Genomic DNA, 19,828 nt, shown 5'->3' on the forward strand with positions numbered 1-19,828 from the left:
CTGCCTCGGAATCCGCTTCAGGTGTAACCGTGAGCAGAAAACGAGGTGAACCTGGCAACTTCAAAAGGTCAGAAAAAGAAGTTCAAGAGATGCAAGGTAGCTGTGTCTCCCCTACGTTACCATGAACTGAATCTCCATCGCCACTTCATGACAAATCACCAGGACCAATACAGTATCCTGTTCCTATCTACAAGTGCTATTCCTTATGTAAATATCACCACCCCCTTCTTGCTTTTATAAGTCTTTTTTAAAGTTGTATTAGTAGGTAGAAGTACAGAGTTGTGATTTCCAGGTGTCTCTTTGGAAAAGCATTGTAAAAGAATAACAGTTTTATTTAGAATCTTCTAGCCTTCCTGACCTTTACTGCCAAAGACAACTGCAGACGTTAGAATGATGGTTGGACGAGGGCTTAGCACAGAGTTAGTGCTCAGTAAACATTTATTTGATGCATTAACAATGAGCGAAGACGGTGCCTTCTCAATAAAAGGCAGGGCAGGACACAGTCATATCCAAAGTCGAATATTGTGGTGGTCTACCTCCGTTTTCTCTACACAAGTTTCATAAATTGCCCTGAGTTTATTTTTAGAGTCTCTCTCTCTCTCTTTTGAAATCAGTTTTATTCACGTTGCACAAAGCGTATTTTTTCCCCCTTTGAAATCATTTGTAAATGCTATGGGATATAAAAGTGACATAAGTCAGCTTTGTGAAAACGGAGAATGCCTCCAAAACTAGACTTGCATCAAGCATGCTATTAAACTGCATGTGATGCAAAGTTATATTTTATTGGGGAAAAATGCTCTGGTTATGGAAGTGTTACATGTGTTACTCAGTGTGGGTACCTTTCTCTCCTGGGAAAGTATAAAAAATCACCAAGAAAAACTTGCTCATCTCCTTCTCTCTATAATATATTTTTTAATTTAAATGAAACAGTTTATATTCCCCTCGTGAACAAGTCTGAGTGTCTTAGAAGACAGTTACTCTGTGCTCCTGTATATTGCTTTTAATCAGCAGGGTACCTGGCTCTCACATATACACATAGGAAAAAATATATATATGTGTGTGTGTGTGTGTGTATTCCATTGTAAGATGCTTTTGTGGATGTGTTTACTGATATTTTAAGCAAATTGAATATCTTGTAAAGGAATAGAAAACAGAATCTTTTTAATCCTTTCTATGCATATAACTAAGTGAGAATATCATCAAAGTATATTCATGCTCCATTAGCAGTAAGAGCAATATTTTCCAGGCATTGTTTCTTTCTAGGTAGATTAATGCATAAAATATGATTATTTGATTTCTGATGTGACATGAATAACAAAATATGTAGATGGGGAATGATATAAATATCACAAGGGAATGCTTTCTTTCTCGTATATGCAACCTCATCTCCAAAATTTGATATAACAATTACAAGGGCACACGCCATTCTCTACTAGTGTATTGCCATTTCAGCCTGACAAACAGAATTCAACTTTACTGCATCCAAATAGGCCCATCTTCAAAATGAGGATGGCTCATGAATATGAAAAAAGTTTTATATGTTTTTATTGTAGCAAAGCATACTTGTCTTTGAGTTTCACTAACATTTGGTAGCTGGAGCTAGTCTACCCTTTCTAGAATCTAGCAATTTAGTTAATTTTCATGAACTATACATTCCCTGTGACATCTCGATGCTATTTCTGTTAAATGATTGCTTGCTCTCTATCCGACTGTCTACCCCATCATCTGTGTCCGTAGTTCACGGGAACAGCGTCCGGGGGTGGCATTTAAGCTATGAAGTCTGAGACATGAGAGAATGACAGGAAAGTGCACTTGTAAGGTGGCTACCACGCAGCATAATCTCATTGGCAGGATCTTGACTTCTTACACTCGGCTGCTTTTCCGTCTCAGTATTGCAGACTCCGTGCGCCTGGTTGTGTGATGGAACTGATTTTAACCATTTCCACCTTTCATAAGCAAGAAGGGAGAGCTTCTAGTTTCTATCCTCAGTGGTGCTAACATTCCTTAACATGCACAGCGGAAGTTTGTTGAGTATTTTTGGAAGCAGACACTGTCTGAACCAGATCTCTAACTGGCATTAGCTTCACTGAGCTCCCTAGTGAGAAGGGTTTAGGTATCACTTTGGCCTCCTCTTTGCGTTACCAGGGACTCCCTGCTTGCCCCCATCTCAGGAACTTATAGATGACTGTGAAATGCAGAGGAATTTTTCTTGTAGAAGGAAAGTACCGGCTCATGTTTTCTAATGAGTGGTTACAACTCGGCTGAAAGGGAATCTTCTCTGATGTGGAAGTGCATTTCTTGCACTGGAACCTCTCAGGAGAAAATAATGATAGCCAATGCCAGCGGTTCTCAACCTGTGGGTCGCGACCCCTTTGGCGGTCGAACGACCCTTTCACAGGGGTCGCCTAAGACCATCCTGCATATCAGATATTTACATGACGATTCATAACAGTAGCAACATTACAGTTATGAAATAGCAACGAAAATAATTTTATGGTTGGGTCACAACATGAGGAACTGTATTTAAAGGGCCAGAAGGTTGAGAACCACTGGCCAATGCCATGGCATCTATTGCAAAGGGAGACTGGGTTGAGTGGGGGTGGGTGGGTAAAACTGCAACCCTTTAGAGGCCTAATAAAGCTACTTGGAGGCATTAATTGTATGTTAGCTGCAGGTAGGGAAAGCTACTTATGAAATGCCGTTTTATTTATATCCAACTGGGTCCAGGCCATTTATTTTAAAATCAAAGGTTGGAAAAAAAGGTTATTTTATTTATTACCTTCTACACAGAGCACTGCAGTTTCCCTCAGTGATGTACACAGCAAGAAATTGAAATAAAGTAATTTCATAAAATCAGTTAAACTTCGTTGTGAAGCACATGAAGCATTCCATAAAAACTATTATTGCTACATTGACAAAGAGTTTTACATATCTTCTCTTGTATAATTTTTTTTCTGTAATCCTCCCAGTTAGGTATTATTAAACACAGAGCATCAGTTTCCTTGTCTGCCACATTTTGAAATTAATTTGCCATTTACATTATGAATGATAGAACTATGATTCAGATTACTCCAGCGTCAATGTTCTTAACCACTGTGCCTTGGAGCTCCCCACGGTTCATCTGTGTTATAAAGATGGTAAGCATAAGATCGATTCCTACTGGTGGCTGGGATTTAAAGGGTTTTGTTGGCTTGCTGGCTTGCAACCTTGGCAGTTCTCCAGGTGAAATTCGAGGGCAAGGAGAGACTGAAGAAAGGGGCCAACTATTCCACATTGGTAGGCGGTACTTTAATAATCAAGGGAACTTACATAGGAGGCTTGACTTGGGCAACCACAGACAAGTTCCTCTCCGCACCCTCCTGAGAGAATCTTAAAAGTTTCAGTGGTTCTAGCCCTGACTGGTTTGGCTCAGTGGATATAGCGTCGGCCTGTGGACCAAGGGTCCCAGGTCTGATTCCAGTCAAGGGCATGTACCTTGGTTGCAGGCATATCTCCAGTGGGCGGTGTGCAGGAGGCAGCTGATCGATGTTTCACTCTCATCGATGTTTCTGACTCTCTATCCCTCTCCCTTCCTCTCTGTAAAAAATCAATAAAGTAAAATAAAATAAAAAAATAAAAAGTTTCAGTGGTTCTCAACCTTGGCTGCACATTAGAATCACCTGGGAATCTTTTTAAAATCCTGATTTCTGGGCCTCATCCTCCGGAAATTCTGTTTCTTTGTTACTAATGTTGTGGCCCCAGCCCATAACAAAGAAACAGAATTTCCGGAGGATGAGGCCCAGAAATCAGGATTTTAAAAAGACTCCCAGGTGATTCTAATGTGCAGCCAAGGTTGAGAACCACCGTCTTATAAGAACTCTTGTGATTATATTGGTCCCACCTGGATAATCCAGGATACTCTCCCCATCTGAAGATCCTCAACTTAACTACACCTGCAAAGCCTCTTTTGCCACATCCTATGTAATCCTATATAATAAAAGGCTAATATGCAAATTGTCCCCATCTTGAAGTAGCTCCTAGTGGAGGAACAGTGGGCAGAACTTACATTCCAAGGACCAGGAGGGGTAAAAAGCCTCCTCCGACTGCCCCAGTCCAGCTGAAGGGTCCACTGGTGGTCACGTTCTCTCCATGACCTCCTCCAACAAATGGCCAGTACAGATTGTTTTCATGCATTCCATCACCAACTAGTGCATTGTGAACAAGTGATACAGAGACAGCAAAGGATGTGGCCTTTAAATGAAGAAGGAGGGATTTAAATGAGACTTGAGAAATGGCTTCCTGGCACTACCTATCTTTAGTGAGTGTCAAACTTCCACTCATCTTTTTTACTTATTGATTGATTTTTAGAGAGAGAAAGGGAAGGGGGAGAGAGAGAGAGAGAGAGAGAGAGATCTCTTGTTCCCCTTATTTATGCATTCATTGGTTGATTCTTGATTCTTGTATGTGTCCTTAGTGGGAATTGAACCCACAACCTTGGTGTATCGGGACGATGCTCTAACCAACTGAGCTACCCAGCCAGGGCCTCCACTCATCTTTCTGAGATGATCTCCATGCAGCTTTGCTTTAAGCAAGTCCAATACCACAGACTTACCTTCAAGAGCTTAACTAACTTTATCATTTAAGAAAGTTTTTATAAATAAAGGCCTGGCTCTATCCTATATAATAAAAGCCTAATATGCAAATTGTCCCCTTGACCGGGAGTTCAACCAGGGGAGGGGGGGTGGGCCGGCTGGCCAACTGCCTGCGGCCCCTCCCCATGGCTGGCCCGGCCCTGATTGGGCAGGCCAGCCGGACCCCGCCTGTGCATGAATTTGTGCACTGAGCCTCTAGTAACTCTATAAAAGGGGCTCTTATTTTGACCTCCTTGACCTTGTCACAGACCTCGTCTCCCCATTCTGAAATGTCTGTAACTGACAGAGAAGCTCTGACTCTTTCTTGGGAAAAAGAGGAGAAGGCATTTATTTATTCATTCATTTATTTGTGCCAAAATAACCAATCGTTAGAGAACTTAAAGAAACTAAAGCTTCTGGTAGAAAAAAAGGAGCATGTCAATAAGAGAGCAAAGTGGATTTGGCTGGTATTATTTTGGCAAATGATATGCCTTTGGGTGCATAGGCACAGCTGGATAAGTACTAGTAGATGGTCTAATGCCAAGAAGAGATCATCAGAAAGGTTGCGGCTGAGGGGAGAGAGAAGCAAACAAACACACACATGTTTATGTGTGTGTACAGAAAACATTGCGAATGCTATTCTGCCCAGGGAATCTGGTTGGGGAATTCTGGAGGCTTTAGGGAAGGCGGTTCTCTTGAATGACTTCTATTTGGACACATGCATGTATCACACTCCTCTCCAAGATCCCAAAACCATTTCTCCCCGTTCAGCTCCAGTCCTCCAGCGCCTGGCGTGAAGTGCACTGGGCCACACGCTGACTCGCATCCCCCGCGTTCCTGAAATACCACTTTGAATTCAGTGTGCATTTACCTGTTTTGAAACAGCCTGCTAATGGCTCTAAATTCAAGGTCAGAAACATTTTTAATAGAAACTCTCTGGTCCTGTGTGTCATTTTTGCCTCCATGAAATATTGTGGCCACTAAGCCCAGTGGATCATAAAAGCATAATTTCCTGTCAACCACAATCATCTGCTGGATTGAATCCTAAAGTGTCTGTAAAAGCCCATTTTTATTGTAGACGTCACCTCTCGGTGTGTGGCTCAGCGTTTGGAACTTTAGGCTGTTTACAAAATCGATGGTGCAGTATGTTTCTGGGTAATGACTTAACGTATTTGAGGACTGGCCAAGTTCACCTTGATCGGATGTTGGGGTCAGGAGACCAAGATCCAGGTTGTCATTAGAACTATTGCAGGTAGTTTACCCAAGAGGAGAACTATCTTCTTATGGGGGAATTCCAAACCCTTTTTTATTTGTAGGAATTCCAGAGAGACTGTGAAATCTCTTCATCTCACTCTCTGGGTGTAAATCAATGTAGCAGCATTATAATAAAGTGGCTTGCTTGGCCAGACATACATATTGTGGTTAGAAAATCTAAAAATAAATTGATTTTTTTTTTTACTCAAGCTTTACAACCTTGCACGATGTCTTCATCCTTGCATAGAGTTCAGCAGCTGGTGTAGCAGTTGCTATTCAGAATGTTTATTAATTCTGATAACAGTGCCATAACATTCAGTGGCATCTCAAGAATTCTTACACAACTTTTTTCTCATCATCAGAGAGGATACTATTAGCCCTGCCTGTGGCAGAGGTGCAAGCATATAAACAGTGTGGCTCTCATTGTCACCGGAGAATTCAATTTCTCTCCAAGTGACTTCACTGAAGGGAAGGCCAAGTCTCACCACCTCCTATAAAATGCATATGCAGCCTGGCTGGTGTAGCTCAGTGGTTAAGCATCCACCTATGAACCAGGAGATCATGGTTCAATTTCCAGTCAGGGCACATGCCTGGGTTTTGGGCTCCATCCCCAGTAGGGTGTGTGTAGGAGGCAGCTGACCAATGATTCTATCTCCCTCTCCCTCTCTCTTTGTCTCTGCAATCAATGAAAATACATTTTAAAAAAGAAAAAAATGCATGTGTATATGGACACACCAGCCAGGGGGACAGGATTCCCGTGTCACTCCCAATGCTGATATAAAGTGGGGGAGGGATATTATGACATCATACAAACCCCTGTGTATTCATATACTTCAGTGCAGGGTTTCTGATATATGTGTGTGGTCCCGTATAATGAGTGATAGTAGGTTATGGGCACGGCTTCAAATGACACTGAGCAGGAAGTGCATTTCCCACATCACCAGGGATGCCTTCAATGCATCTCAAGGAGGTGGTCTGAATGGGGAGCTGTCTTATTCTCGAGAAACCCTGGCTTTGCAGATGGTGGTCCTCAAATCCCAGATGGTAGCATCTGCATCCCAGGAGAGATGGTTGGAAGTGCAGAATCGCAGGCCCCGCCCTCAATTCACCGGCTCAGAATCTGCATGTTAGCTGGAGTTACAGGTGCTTGGATGTAGATTGAAGTTTGAGATGCACCCCCACAATGGTGTCCTGGGGCAGCTCTTACTGGACGCCTCAGAGCTGATTGCTAAAAAGTTGAGGAACTTCCCTAGAGCTGGTGAACGGTCCTGCGAAGCTTGACTTTGGTGATGGCGGAGATATTGGTAGCATGGAACTCAGACGTCAGACATTCTCCTAGTTTCCTTTCCCAGAGCTACTTGTTACTTATTGAACAGCACACCCTGGCCTCTAACTGCTTCCCTTTTAGCAAAGAGAGAGACGACTGAGACTTTGACATTATCTAGTTCAGGGAAAAGAAAATATTGCTTTACATAGCAATTTCTCTGTGCTTCAGTCTGCTTTTCTCTAAAATGGGAATGATAATAAAGTCACACTAATACTAGGGCTATTTTGAAGAGTAGGTATAAATACATACATGTGTGTTACATCTAACGTGTGTAGATATGTATTTGTGTATAGTCTGTGTTGATGACTTACCATATCCACACATATTAGTAAAGTGTGTGTGCATGAGTGTGTTTAGTCCGTCTTGATGAGGGGATACTCACCAAATGTTTTCTAAGTGTTCACTTTAATTATTTTGTAGAAAATAATATTGGCTTTCCATTTTTAAGTCAATTTTAAAATATTTGTATTGATTTCAGAGAGGAAGGGAGGGGGAATGAGAGATAGAAACATCAATAATGAGAATCACCAATCAGCTGCCTCCTGCACGCCTCTTACTGGGTATTGAGCCCTCAACCCGGGCATGTGCCCTCACCAAGAATTGAACCGTGACCTCCTGGTTCATAGGTCGAACCTCAACCAGTGAGCCAGGCTGGGTGGGCTTTAAGTAAATACTTTAAAAACTGAAAGCGTTTTAATAGAAGTTAAAGTAATGGTACAAGTGATTCAAGAATGTGGCAGCACTGGAGGAGGGGTGTAGGAGTGTTTCAGGTCTAGAAGCGCGCACAGGGGGGTAGTGGGAGTGAACAACAGAGAAGAAGAAGGGTTTCTGCAGAGCTGGGCTGATTTCTTCCTGGAGCTCCGCCAGGGCTCTACCACCCACTGTGGGTGTTGGCCAAGTCACTCCCCCTTTCTCTGAAAAAGGAGGGGCTGCATTGGAATAGCACTCATCTGTCTCCCACTCCCGCTCTGTGGGAGGGTATGTATTTTTATTCTCAAAGCTTAGGAGAAATCAAACATGCCTTTCTCAACCTAATCGGTTTGGCTCAGTGGATAGAGCATCGGCCTGTGGACAGGGTCCCAGAGATTCCAGTCAAGGGCATGCACCTTGGTTGCAGGCACATCCCCAGTAGGGAGTGTGCAGGAGGCAGCTGATCAATGTTTTTTACTCTCTCTTCCTCTCCCTTCCTCTCTGTAAAAATATTAAAAAAAAACACACACCAAAAAACATGCCTTTCTCGTCACAGAGAACTGGCAGAGAAGAAGGGACCCTACAGACATGTACTCCGTAGCAGCTGTGACTAGGATGACCTTGGTGGGTAGGGAGAAGATGCCATGATCATGGACTGGATGAGCTAGTGAGTCATCATTTGGACACTACCCTAGGTGCTGGCTCATTCAGAGCTCCGGAACTAGTCAGTAGTCTGGACTGCCCATGGCTTGACTTAAATGTCCTTTCACATCTACCCCTCCCCAGTTGGGAAGTCACTTCTCAACATGTAGAGGACCCTGCCCCCAGGAAGCCTTCTGTGATGCTGCCAAGATGAGTGGCATACTCATCACTCTCTTCCCCTAACTGTTCTCAGATTATGTTGCCCTAGATCAGTGATGGTGAACCTTTTGAGCTCGGCATGTCGGCATTTTGAAAAACCCTAACTTAACTCTGGTGCCGTGTCACATATAGAAATGTTTTGATATTTGCAACCATAGTAAAACAAAGACTTATGTTTTTGATATTTATTTTATATATTTAAATGCCATTTAGCAAAGAAAAATCAACCAAAAAAATGAGTTTGCGTGTCACCTCTGACACGCGTGTCATAGGTTCGCCATCACTGCCCTAGATGTTGTATTTATCTCTTAGTCTTTACCCTTTAGACTCTTCGGTCCCTGAAGATAAGCTCTCTGACCTATTTGCCTTTCCATTCCCAGTATTGGACATTCAGTATATGGTCATCAGATATTTATATAATGAGAGAAGGAAGGGGCTGCGGTAGGAAAGAGAATTTTGCAGTTCAATTACCTAGATTGAAATAGTGACCTGCTTCTTATCGGAGCTATTCTTTGGGCAAGTCTTCTGTGCCTCAGTTTTGAACAAAACAGTACAAAGCCTAGTGAGCTTACTCTGACTGTAAGGTACTGTGTTCATGGGTAGTATTCGGGGCTCTGCATTTACGTATTAATCCTTTCATTCAGACTAATGAAGCCATGCCATCCTATGAAATTGCTCCAGGGCCGATGACTATTGTTCCCTGAGCCTGGCGAGTTCAGGCAGCACACTGGTCGTGTCACAGGTCATCCTGAGTGCTGCTTGATGGTCTCCATCAAAGAAGCGTCTGTCCTGAGTTTCAATGGGATGACATGTCCCTGTCTCAGCATCATTAACACAGAAGATGCCAGAGTACACTTGCAGAGTATTTGGCACAATTTTTAAAATAATGGTCCGTTCCAGCTGTTCCTAATAGTTTCACAAGGATGGTAATCTTTTCATCCTCTGGGTAGGTACCATTATTGTGTCCTCCCTGAACTCGCCAGTGGGTGAGCGTCGACCTATGAACCAGGAGGTCACAGTTCGATTCCCTGTCAGGGCACATGGCCCGGTTGTGGGCTTCATCCCCAGTAGGGGGCGTGCAGGAGGCAGCAGATCAATGATTCTCTCTCATCAATGATGTTTCTATTTCTCTCTCTCCCTTTCCCTTCCTCTCTCTGAAATCAATAAAAATACATTTTAAAAATATATTAAAAAATCACTAAAAATATATTTTAAAATATATTTAAAAATAAAGTTCAAGGGGGGCTGAGTGTCCCTGAGAGCTGCAGCTCTAAGGAAGGTGGTGCACATTGCTCTGAGTCGGTTCCCTATTGCAAGCTTTTCCTCAGTTTCCAAAACAGCTGCTGCTTGCAGTGGCCCCTGTGTTCACCTCTGGGGGTGGAGCCGCGTTTGAGGTACAGAGTCCTAGGGACAGAGCTGAGCCCTGGCAACATGTGACAGGCAGGGCGATGCCACTGGCTGTCGTGTGAGATCAGATGCTGCCTGCGTGGGCAGCAGAAGCTGGGTCTGCTCCTGGCAGCTGGCCTCACCCAGCCCACAGCCAGCCCAGCTCATGGCAACCACTTTCTTGCTTTTCCATTCTGAGGCAGAATAGAACCAGGCACCTAGAGGTTGAAGGGTTGCCTACGGAATTGTTCCCAGTGGCATCCTGAGAAATCATTTTCCCACTTAATTGAATTCAGCAAGGCTCCTGTCTGGGATCTGCAGTGAGCATTATTTCTTTAAAAAAATGTATATATATATTTTTTTTTTGAGAGGGGAGAAATACGTTTTGCCACGCTAAAGGTAAGCAAAAAAATGCATTTGACACCTGAGGTAATGGGGATTTTTTTTCGCCCATCCGTTTCTGAATCTCCTCCACTGAAAATTGTATTTTTACCATATCCTACTCCCCAAGGAGCTTTTCATAATTGAAATCTCCTGTTTAACTGTGCATTCAGAACGGGAGTCCTGGCACTGCCCTGATTACCGCATACGCGCTGGACATGCCGGCTTTCTCTGTGGGACCATGCTAATTTTATTCCGTGGTTATTAGCATCCTGGTGGAGAATTGCATTCTGTGCCCCAACGAGACGGTCCCTTCTGATGGGTTGTGGCAGCTAAGACAGTAAAAATTGGGGAAATTTCCCTTCCCATTCTCATTCATAAATTTAAAAAAAAAAAACAACCACTCTTGAAGGCTAGTTTCCGCACTTAGTTCAGCATAAAATGAACTAGAACCCACCTTTAAACTGGAAAAGAAAGAAAGACAGAAAGAGAAAAAGAGGGAAAGGCAGAGGAGAAGAAGGAAGAAAGAAAAAATAAAGGTTTGCAACCTCCATAAGAACATAAGATGGCTTCATTAGCATGCGCCCCAGGTTGCATTAGAAAATTTTTTAAAAAAAATTTAAGAAAAGAGAGTGGAAAGGAGGGAGGGCGGAAGGAAGAAAGGAAGCAAAGGAAAAGCAAATTTCTATTACTGTCTGTGAAGCAGTTTTTTCTAAGTAACCCAGAGAAAATATGAACACTAAAACGAAATAAAGCTTAAAAAAATGAAAGGACCTGTTAGCCCACTTGCTTCCATTCCTCAGATCGACTTTCTTAACTTGAGAGTTTTAGGAAATGCCTGGTGTGGCTCATTCACCTGATTCTGTTTGAAAGCAGTGATTTTGTTGGAAACCCTGTCTCAGTGGACTTGTCTCTGTCTTCCTCCCTTTTTGCTTTTTGCAGGAAATTTCAATGAAAAGGCAAGCCAACGGATGTTGGTCTTAGAAACCCTGTTTAGATGGTGTCTGCCTGCTGTGCTGTGAACACGTGGCGGCCCCGTGAGTAAACGCTCCGCCCTGCATGATGAATTGGATGGCTGCGGACCCGAGGCGAAACGAGTAATTGTCTCATTTTCGTGCTCATCTGCTTAACCGGTGGGACCATGCCAGAACGGCTCTCGGAAGCGCTCTTGGATCTCTGGACTCCATTAATAATATTATGGATTACTCTCCCCGCCTGCGTGGACACGGCTCCGACGACTCCATCTCAAGTTCTGACGAGTGGATCCCGTTTGGAACTAAACAGGCTGAGTGAGGAACAGCGGATCTTGAACCGCTCCAAACGAGGCTGGGTTTGGAATCAAATGTTTGTCCTGGAGGAGTTTTCTGGACCGGAACCGATTCTTGTTGGCCGGGTAAGCTTCGTTTTTTAAGATTCCCAAGTTCACGGTCGGTTCCTTGTCTTTAGATCTTAAGGGCAGACGTGTCACGGTTGCTGACACACTTCACTGTGAGTACTTTCTGCCCGATGGTTAGTTAGTTCACGTCCTGGTTTCTTTGGGAATAGGGATGATCTCCTGGCAACAGTTATAAATGTAGACATGCTGCTCTTCTGGGGAAAGTTCTTCTCTCCCACGCCTTCCATCCCACCATAGATACAGTAGCCTTTGTGCAATACACACACACACACACACACACATAAGATTGTCTTTCTCGTTTCATACAAGGTGTCTGTACGGCAAACCTCTAACTTCCAGTGCCTGTTTTGCTCAGTTTGAATGTATGTCGCCTTGATTCCTAAAATGTTGGGGTTTTTTTTGTTTGTTTGTTTCATTTTATTTTGAGGCCATGTTTCTCCAGTTTCAGGTAGAGTTTTTTCCTTTTGTTTGTTATTTGTGTCAATCATTAACCTAGGATTCAGAAAGGGAAACTCCTCGCATGGATGCTGAACGGTGCTCCGTACGTACTGTGATTCAGTAAACTTGGCAATAGAACCTGGTTCATTCATCGTCAGATGGGATGAAACGTATAGAAGCAAAATTGGAATATTGTGGCGTGCGTGCCTGCACGTGTTAGACGGGGTGTACATTTGTGCTGTTGTTGGCAGGTTAGACAAGTGTTTCTCGTGCGGATCAGGGCTGCCTGCTCTCCATGGTCACACAGGGGTTGCTGAAGACTAACCATGTTTATTCCTCAGAACCGTTCATAAGCTCCTGTTAATTTTCACACACATCATCATCGTAGGTAGAATTCCAGTTATGAGCCTGGCAATGGCTGACTTCCCTGATAAGTCAGATTCGGAAGTGAATCATGCCAATGTTACTTGTTTCCCAAATGCAAGGTTTGCAAGGAAAAAAAACAGGAAGGGAAGTAAAGGTGGATCTTTGAAACGTAAAGTTAACTCTCTGTGCCTCTGGGAACTTCTGCTGGCTTTCCTGCTTCTGCCTGGCAAAGCGAAGCGAGCCTCTCCAGGGATTGTTGTCTCATTTCCTATAGTTCCACCTGGACAGAGGAAGCCTGGATGAGGAGCTTCGAATCATCCAAAGACTATTTACTGAGCCCTCTCTATGTGGCCAGCGCTCTTTTAGGCATATCCAAGGGTGGGGGGGCGAGGAAATCAATGAGCAAAGCAGTGATCCCTGCCTTCCAGGACCTCAGCTTCTGGCCAGTATTGGGTGTTTTCTATACCAGTGTTGAGTGCTCTTAGAAAAGCACCCTGTGGCCATAATACTATTCTAACAGTAATTCCTTCCCCCCTCGCTCTATGTGTATGTGTACACGTGTATACCTTTCTTTCAAAAGTCCATAAGGCAAAAATCTCTAAAAGATTTTGTTTTTGCATGCTTGGTATAAACTCAGGTAGCAGAACTGACTAGGAGCCATTTAGAGTCATAATGCATCCCATTACTGTGCCTGTTCATGCATTTCCCAGCAGAAATGTTAATGTGTTTGATAACAGGGTGCGCCCCAGACCCTGCTGAGGGTGTTACTTACTGTACAGTTTTTACATCTTAACATGCTTCTAAATGTGAACAATTCTGAGTTCCGAAACACTTCTTCCCAGTGGGTTTTGAATATGGGCTTCTTGACCAGAACCAGGTTTTGGGTGGTTTTTTTTGTAAGTGCAGGACCTGAGACCTAGATGGATTAATAAAGCAAACCAAGATCACAGAGCTAGTGAGTGATCTGAGTTTGAATCCGGTTGGAGATCCCCAGGGCCATGATTTTACCCACCCTATTCTGTTATACCTTAGTACAGGGGTGGGCAAACTTTTTGACTCGAGGGCCACAATGGGTTCTTAAACTGGACCGGAGGGCCGGTACAAAAGCATGGATGGAGTGTTTGTGTGAACTAATATAAATTCAAAGTAAACATCATTACATAAAAGGGTACGGTCTTTTTTTTTTTTTAGTTTTATTCATTTCAAACGGGCCGGATCCAGCCCGCGGGCCGTAGTTTGCCCACGGCTGCCTTAGTAACTAGCTGCCACATGTTTAAACTGTAATTTGAACTTAAGAGTTATTGAGCATAGCCCTGGCCTGTGTGGCTCAGTTGATTGGGCACTGTCCATGCACCTAATGGTTGCCTGTTCCATTCTAAGTCAGGGCACATGCCTGGGTTGCTGGCTCCATCCCCAGTAGGGGGCGTGCAGGAGGCAGCAGATTGATGTTTCACTCTCACATCGATGTTTCTTTCTCCCTCTCCCTTCTTCTCTCTCTAAAAATAATAACAAATTAAACATAGATGCAGACTCCTTACATTCTTACTTTCTGGTTATTTAGAACTGCTTTAGCCAGCTGCACCGCAAGTCGTTTCGTATCATGTGAAATTCTGGGTCATTTCATACCTGCATCATTGATAGATATTGCCTGCCTGTTTCTAATAGTTAACTCTTCATGGAGGTGTATCACATTGATGGCATCTTGTATAATATAAATAAACAAACATGCCCTGCCAGAGAACTTTCCACTTTGGTCTGAATAGAAAAAGTAATTATATTGGATTTTGTTTTGGACTCATAGAATCTGATGACTAATCCCACCTCCTTTCTTGAAATAAGGTAATAGAGGCATTCGGCACCTTTGTGACTCAGTAACACTCAAGAAATTCATGTTTCTTTGAGTGACAGAAATGTGGCTAACGAACCCCCAGGACTTTGAATGAGCTGACATGCTCCTGCGTCTTGATGACTGTTTCTATTAATTAACTTGTCCTGCTCCCTTCCCCGGCCACTTCCCAAACAATTGCAAATTCAGAGTTAAATCTGTTTTCTGAAGAACGTTTCCACAAACATTGCCAATCATACCTATTTCTCCTTTAAGGGGAATTGCTCCTGAATTATTCCAGTTTAGCCTTTAAGGATCTGGGATTGTAGAAAAGCCAAAAATACACATCAGGGGACCACTCCTGATTACAAGGCAGGCTGAGTGTGGGGATGATCCGTGTCAGGACGCCCACTGGGGCTTTGTGGCATTTTATCTCTGTGCACACTGTTCCCCATCCCACCCCAAACCACTGCATTGCCGAGCCTCTCCCCAGGAGCTGGCTGAGGAGCCTTCGTTACTCCTCAGCACACCTGCTCTTTGAAAGACCCTCCTGCCAGTCACCATGGTGAGGGCCTTGGGCCTGGCTGACGGAGTTCAAGCTCAAGGGCAGAGCGGTGTTGGAGTGATTGATTCTCCACCGATCCCCTTACACCAAGCATGTCAAACTCATGGCCCATGGGCGGCATGCCTCGTTTATTTGGCCCATGTTAGACTTTGAGCTTGACATGTTTGCCTTACACCACCATTGTTTACATTTACTGTATCAGTAGGCAGCTGGATGCAGAGATAGAGGTTGGCCTTAGAGATGCACTCTCCAGAGATTTGAATATTGGCTTGGCCACTTTCTGGCTCTTAACTTTAGGGAAAATTACTAAAATTCTTCAAGAGTTATCCAACTTGGCCGCCGGTTTGGCTCAGTGGATAGAGTGTTGGCCTGCAGACTGAAGGGTCCCAGGTTCCATTTCAGTCAAGGGCACATGCCCAGGTTGCAGGCTCCATCCCCAGTAGGGGACGTGTAGGAGGCAGCTGATCAGTGATTCTCTCTCATCATTGATGTTTCTCCCTCTCCCTTCCTCTCCCTTCCTTTCTGAGATCAATAAAAATATATTTTTAAAAAAGAGTTATCCAAACTGGATAAATAAGAGCATATAAGAATAAATAAAAAAATGTATGCATAGTGCCTACAAGTAATTAATTATTGTATTGATGATTGCATTAATTATACAAGTGTGTGTGTGTGTGTGTGTGTGTGTGTGTGGTTGGAGTGGTGGACAAATTGACAATGACAGCGCTAAGTAAGCCCAAGACTCTGGGAGCCCAAATAAGAGCCCTTCTAGGTGACTTAGGTGAAGGGATTTTTAGGTGTGTACTGAAGGGTGACACCAGTTAGCCTGGTGGGGTGGGGTGGGAAGTTAGGTGCCCTAGTTGGACAGAAAGGTTTATGCAATGTCACAGGGACAGGGTGGGACTACTGAGGATCCCCTGCGTCAGAAGCAATGTAAGCCCATATATTTCCTGTTGAATTAAAATGAAGTTGATTCCACAAATAAGTGAGATCATGTGATATTTGTCTTTCTCAGTTTGGCTTGTTTCACTGAGCATAATATTTTCCAGGCCTATCCATGCGGTGCCAAAGCATAAGAGGTCCCTCTTTTTTATAGCTGCATAGTATTCCATAGTGTAAATGCCTGACAGCTTTCTTATCCATTCTCCTACTGATGGCACTTGGGCTATCTACTGCAGACTTGCAGCCCACAGTTCCTTTCAAGGTACATGAATTCATGCACTGGGCCCCTAGTGTATATATAAGCGCCTAAGCAACCGAACAACCGGTCAACCAGTCATTATGATGCGCACTGACCATCAGGGGGCAGATGCTTAACACAGGAGCTGCCCCCCAATAGTCAGTGCGCTCCCACAGCCAACCTCCCATGGCCCCTATCCCTGCTAACCAACCTCCCACAGCCCCTGCCCCCAGCCAACCTCCCACGGTCCTGATGAGCCCCGATCGCCAGCCAGGCCGAGGGACCCCACCTGTGCACGAAGTCGTGCACTGGGCCTCTAGTTGTAAATAATGCTGCTATGAACATAGGGGTACATATATTCTTTCAGATTGGTGTTTTGGGGTTGTTAGGATATATTCCAAGAAGTGGGATCACTGTGTCCAAGGAAAGTACCATTTTTAATTTTTGAGGAAACTCCATATTGTTTTCCATAGTGGTTGCACCAATCTGCATTCCCACCAGCAGTGAATTAATGTTCCCTTTTCTCCACATCCTCACCAGCACTTGTTCTTTGTTGATTTTTTGATGATGGCCTTTCTGACAGGTGTGATGTGATATCTCATTGTGATTTTAATTTGCATTTTTCTGAAGAATAGTGACTTTGAGCATTTTTTCATGTATCTCCAGGACATTTGTATGTCCTCCTTGGAGAAATGTCTATTCGGGTCTTCAGCCCATTTTTTAATTGGAATCTAATGAACAAAATGAATTGACCAACAAAATAAGACCCGAAACAGGGAGGCATGTAACAGACTGACATACCTCAATGTGGGGTTGAGGGAAGGAGAAGAGATAAACCAAAGAACTACTTACTAGAGGCCCGGTACACGAAATACATGCACTTGGAGGGGTCCCTCAGCCCTGCCTGCGCCCTCTTGCAATCTTGGAGCCCTTGGGGGATGTCTGACTGCCGGCTTAGGTCCATTCCCTGGGCCTAAGCCGGCAGTCAGACATCCTTAGTGCTGCTGTGGAGGCGGGAGAGGCTTCCACCACTACTGCTGCAATCGCCAGCCGTGAGCCCGGCTTCTGACTGAGCAGCACTCTCCCTTTGGGAGCGCACTGACCACCAGGGGGCAGCTCCTGCATTGAGCACCTGCCACCTGGTGGTCAGTGTGCATCATAGTGACTGGTCGATCCACTGTTTGGCCGATTTGCATATTAGCCTTTTATTACATAGGATTATGCATAGACCATGGATACGGGCAATAGGGTGGTGAAGACCTGGGGGTGGATGGATAGGGGCTGGGAGGAGGGGGGAATGGGAAATATCTGTAGTATTATCAACAATAAAAAATTTATTTGAAAATGAAAAAAATAAAACAAAAATAAATAAAATAAAGGAGAAAAAAAGAAGAAGCTGAAAACCATATTCAAAAGAGCCTTCCCTGTCCCATTCTGTCTGAACTATAACTGTCACATCTCTAATATTTCATGTCCTTGGTCTATGCTTTTTGTCCTTCAAGATTACCATGATCTCACATACTCTATTCTTTATCTCGTTTATGACTTGTCTTTTACTAGAATGCAAATTCTACAAAGAACAACTATTTTTGGTTTCCTTTCTTCTTCACTATATATCCCCAGGTCTTAGACGACAGACTGCATACGGGAAGTGCTCAGTAAATATTTTGCGCAAACAAATGAATTAATAATTCACCTAAGTAATGGAGGAATTTACAAACGTAATATTAATTCTGCCAGATTTAGTACAAATAGCATTTTTCAATAAAGAGGCCAATGCATTGCTTTCCTGCTCTCCCTTTCATCATGGTATTTTATAGACCAGCTGGGTAGCTCAAGCATTGTTTCTATGTATTGAATGTAAAAGACATTCTTTGAGTCAGTGATGGTGGACAAGTGAACTTATTAAAACAACTCTCTGGCCTGGCCGGCATGGCTCAGTGGTTGAGCGTCAACCTATGAACCGGGAGGTCACCAGGAGGTCACGGTTTGATTCCCTGTCAGGGCACATGCCCCGGTTGTGGGCTCAATCCCCAGCGGGGGACAGTGCAGGAGGCAGCCCATCAATGAGTCTCTCTCATCATTGATGTTTTTCTCTCTCCCTCTTCCTTCCTCTGAAATCAATAGGAATATGTTTTTAAAAAATATTAAAACAACTCTGTGTGGAGGCTGCAGGCTCCTCTCTGTGGAGGCCTCCCCTTCAGTGGCAGGAAGCAGTGCAAGATGGGGATTCTGTGAGCTTCTAATCCAGCTGCAAACTTATGCTCGTGCTTACGGCCCACAGTGCACCAGGAGTCTTCTTTCTAAATTTCTGCAAAACGAATGCCAGCCAAACAGACTCCATCCCTGCCTCCAGCTCTGGAACGAGGTGGTTCAGAGCCTGTTCACAAACAGTCAATGCTTAGCATTCCACGTGGCCCCAGACCTCCAGCGTTGACTGTCTCTGCCAACACTGGCAGAGAAGATGGTGCACGGGACCCTTCGCCCTATGTGCCTATTTGTTCGGTTCTTAGCGAAGACACAGAGAGAAAACCCATGTGGTTTTTTATAAATCTTGCAACCAAGACCAAAAATAGTGTCATTGTGATAAAATGTGCATGGACTCTTTAATAGGGACAGCTTGATGCCATCTGAGAATTCTCACCAGGACACGGGATGCCACATAATTACACTCTATTACTGTTTATGGTATCAGCATCAAGTCATTCCACAGATATTTATTGAGCATCTACTGTTTGTTAAGCAATATTACCTATGGATTTGTAGGTCTGAGCAAATAAATGCATGCCCTCAGTCTTGGAACTAATGAGCTACAAGGGGGAGACCGATATTAAAAACATAATCACGAGTCTGGCTGGTGTGGCTCAGTGGTTGAGCATCATCCCAAGCACCAGGAGGTCGCCGGTTCGATTCCCGGGTTGGGGCTCCATCCCCAGTGGGGGTGTGCAGGGGGCAGCCAGTCGATGTTTTCTATCTCTCGCTCCCTCTCCCTTCCTCCCTGAAATCAATAAAAACATATTTTAAGAAGAATGAGAAAAAACATCAGGTGAAAACAGACATAAGTCCTCTGAAATGAAGGAACATGGTTCTCTGGGCGCACATATACGGAGGAAGCTGTCCTGTGCGGTGGTGGACTCTCCCCTAAGGCAATACCTGTGCGCTGAGAAGCCATCACCAGGTGAACCAGGATGCAGGGAGGAAAAGAGAGAGAGTTCCCAAAGGAGGAAATCCCATGTGCGGAGGCTAGCAGAGCAGAGGACAGAGGAGGCTCGGGTAACCTGAAGACAGAGAACTAGGGGTGGGATCTTTTGAGTAACAGCGGGAAGCTAGGCAAGGCTCCCCTGGGATCTGGGTTCTTCTGTCTCTGCTACAAAGTGGCCAAAAGAGAAAGTCACATGGCTTCTCTTGGCCACACGTCTTCACTTACTACTACTATAGTGAGTTACCGAACTATATTGAAGACACAAATCCCTATGGAATGGGGGAGGGGCAAGCCATATTAAAAAACGTGTGTAACATCTCTCAATTTTCGGTCTGGGTTCCTTATCT

General features: G+C 44.1%; 1 protein-coding gene across 1 annotated transcript in view; it reads left to right on the forward strand.

Moving 5' to 3' along the window:
• The window catches only part of LOC102258829 (cadherin-8), a 187,224-nt gene that overhangs the window by 2,755 nt on the left and 164,641 nt on the right, over positions 1-19,828 (forward strand). The window contains exon 2 of the mRNA XM_014542798.1: positions 11,452-11,902. Coding sequence (XP_014398284.1) covers positions 11,651-11,902 — 252 coding nt within the window. The 5' untranslated portion in view covers positions 11,452-11,650. The remainder of the gene's footprint in view (positions 1-11,451; positions 11,903-19,828) is intronic.

This window comes from Myotis brandtii, unplaced genomic scaffold (genome assembly GCF_000412655.1).
Source record: "Myotis brandtii unplaced genomic scaffold, ASM41265v1 scaffold313, whole genome shotgun sequence".
NCBI classification, from domain to species: Eukaryota; Metazoa; Chordata; class Mammalia; order Chiroptera; family Vespertilionidae; genus Myotis; species Myotis brandtii.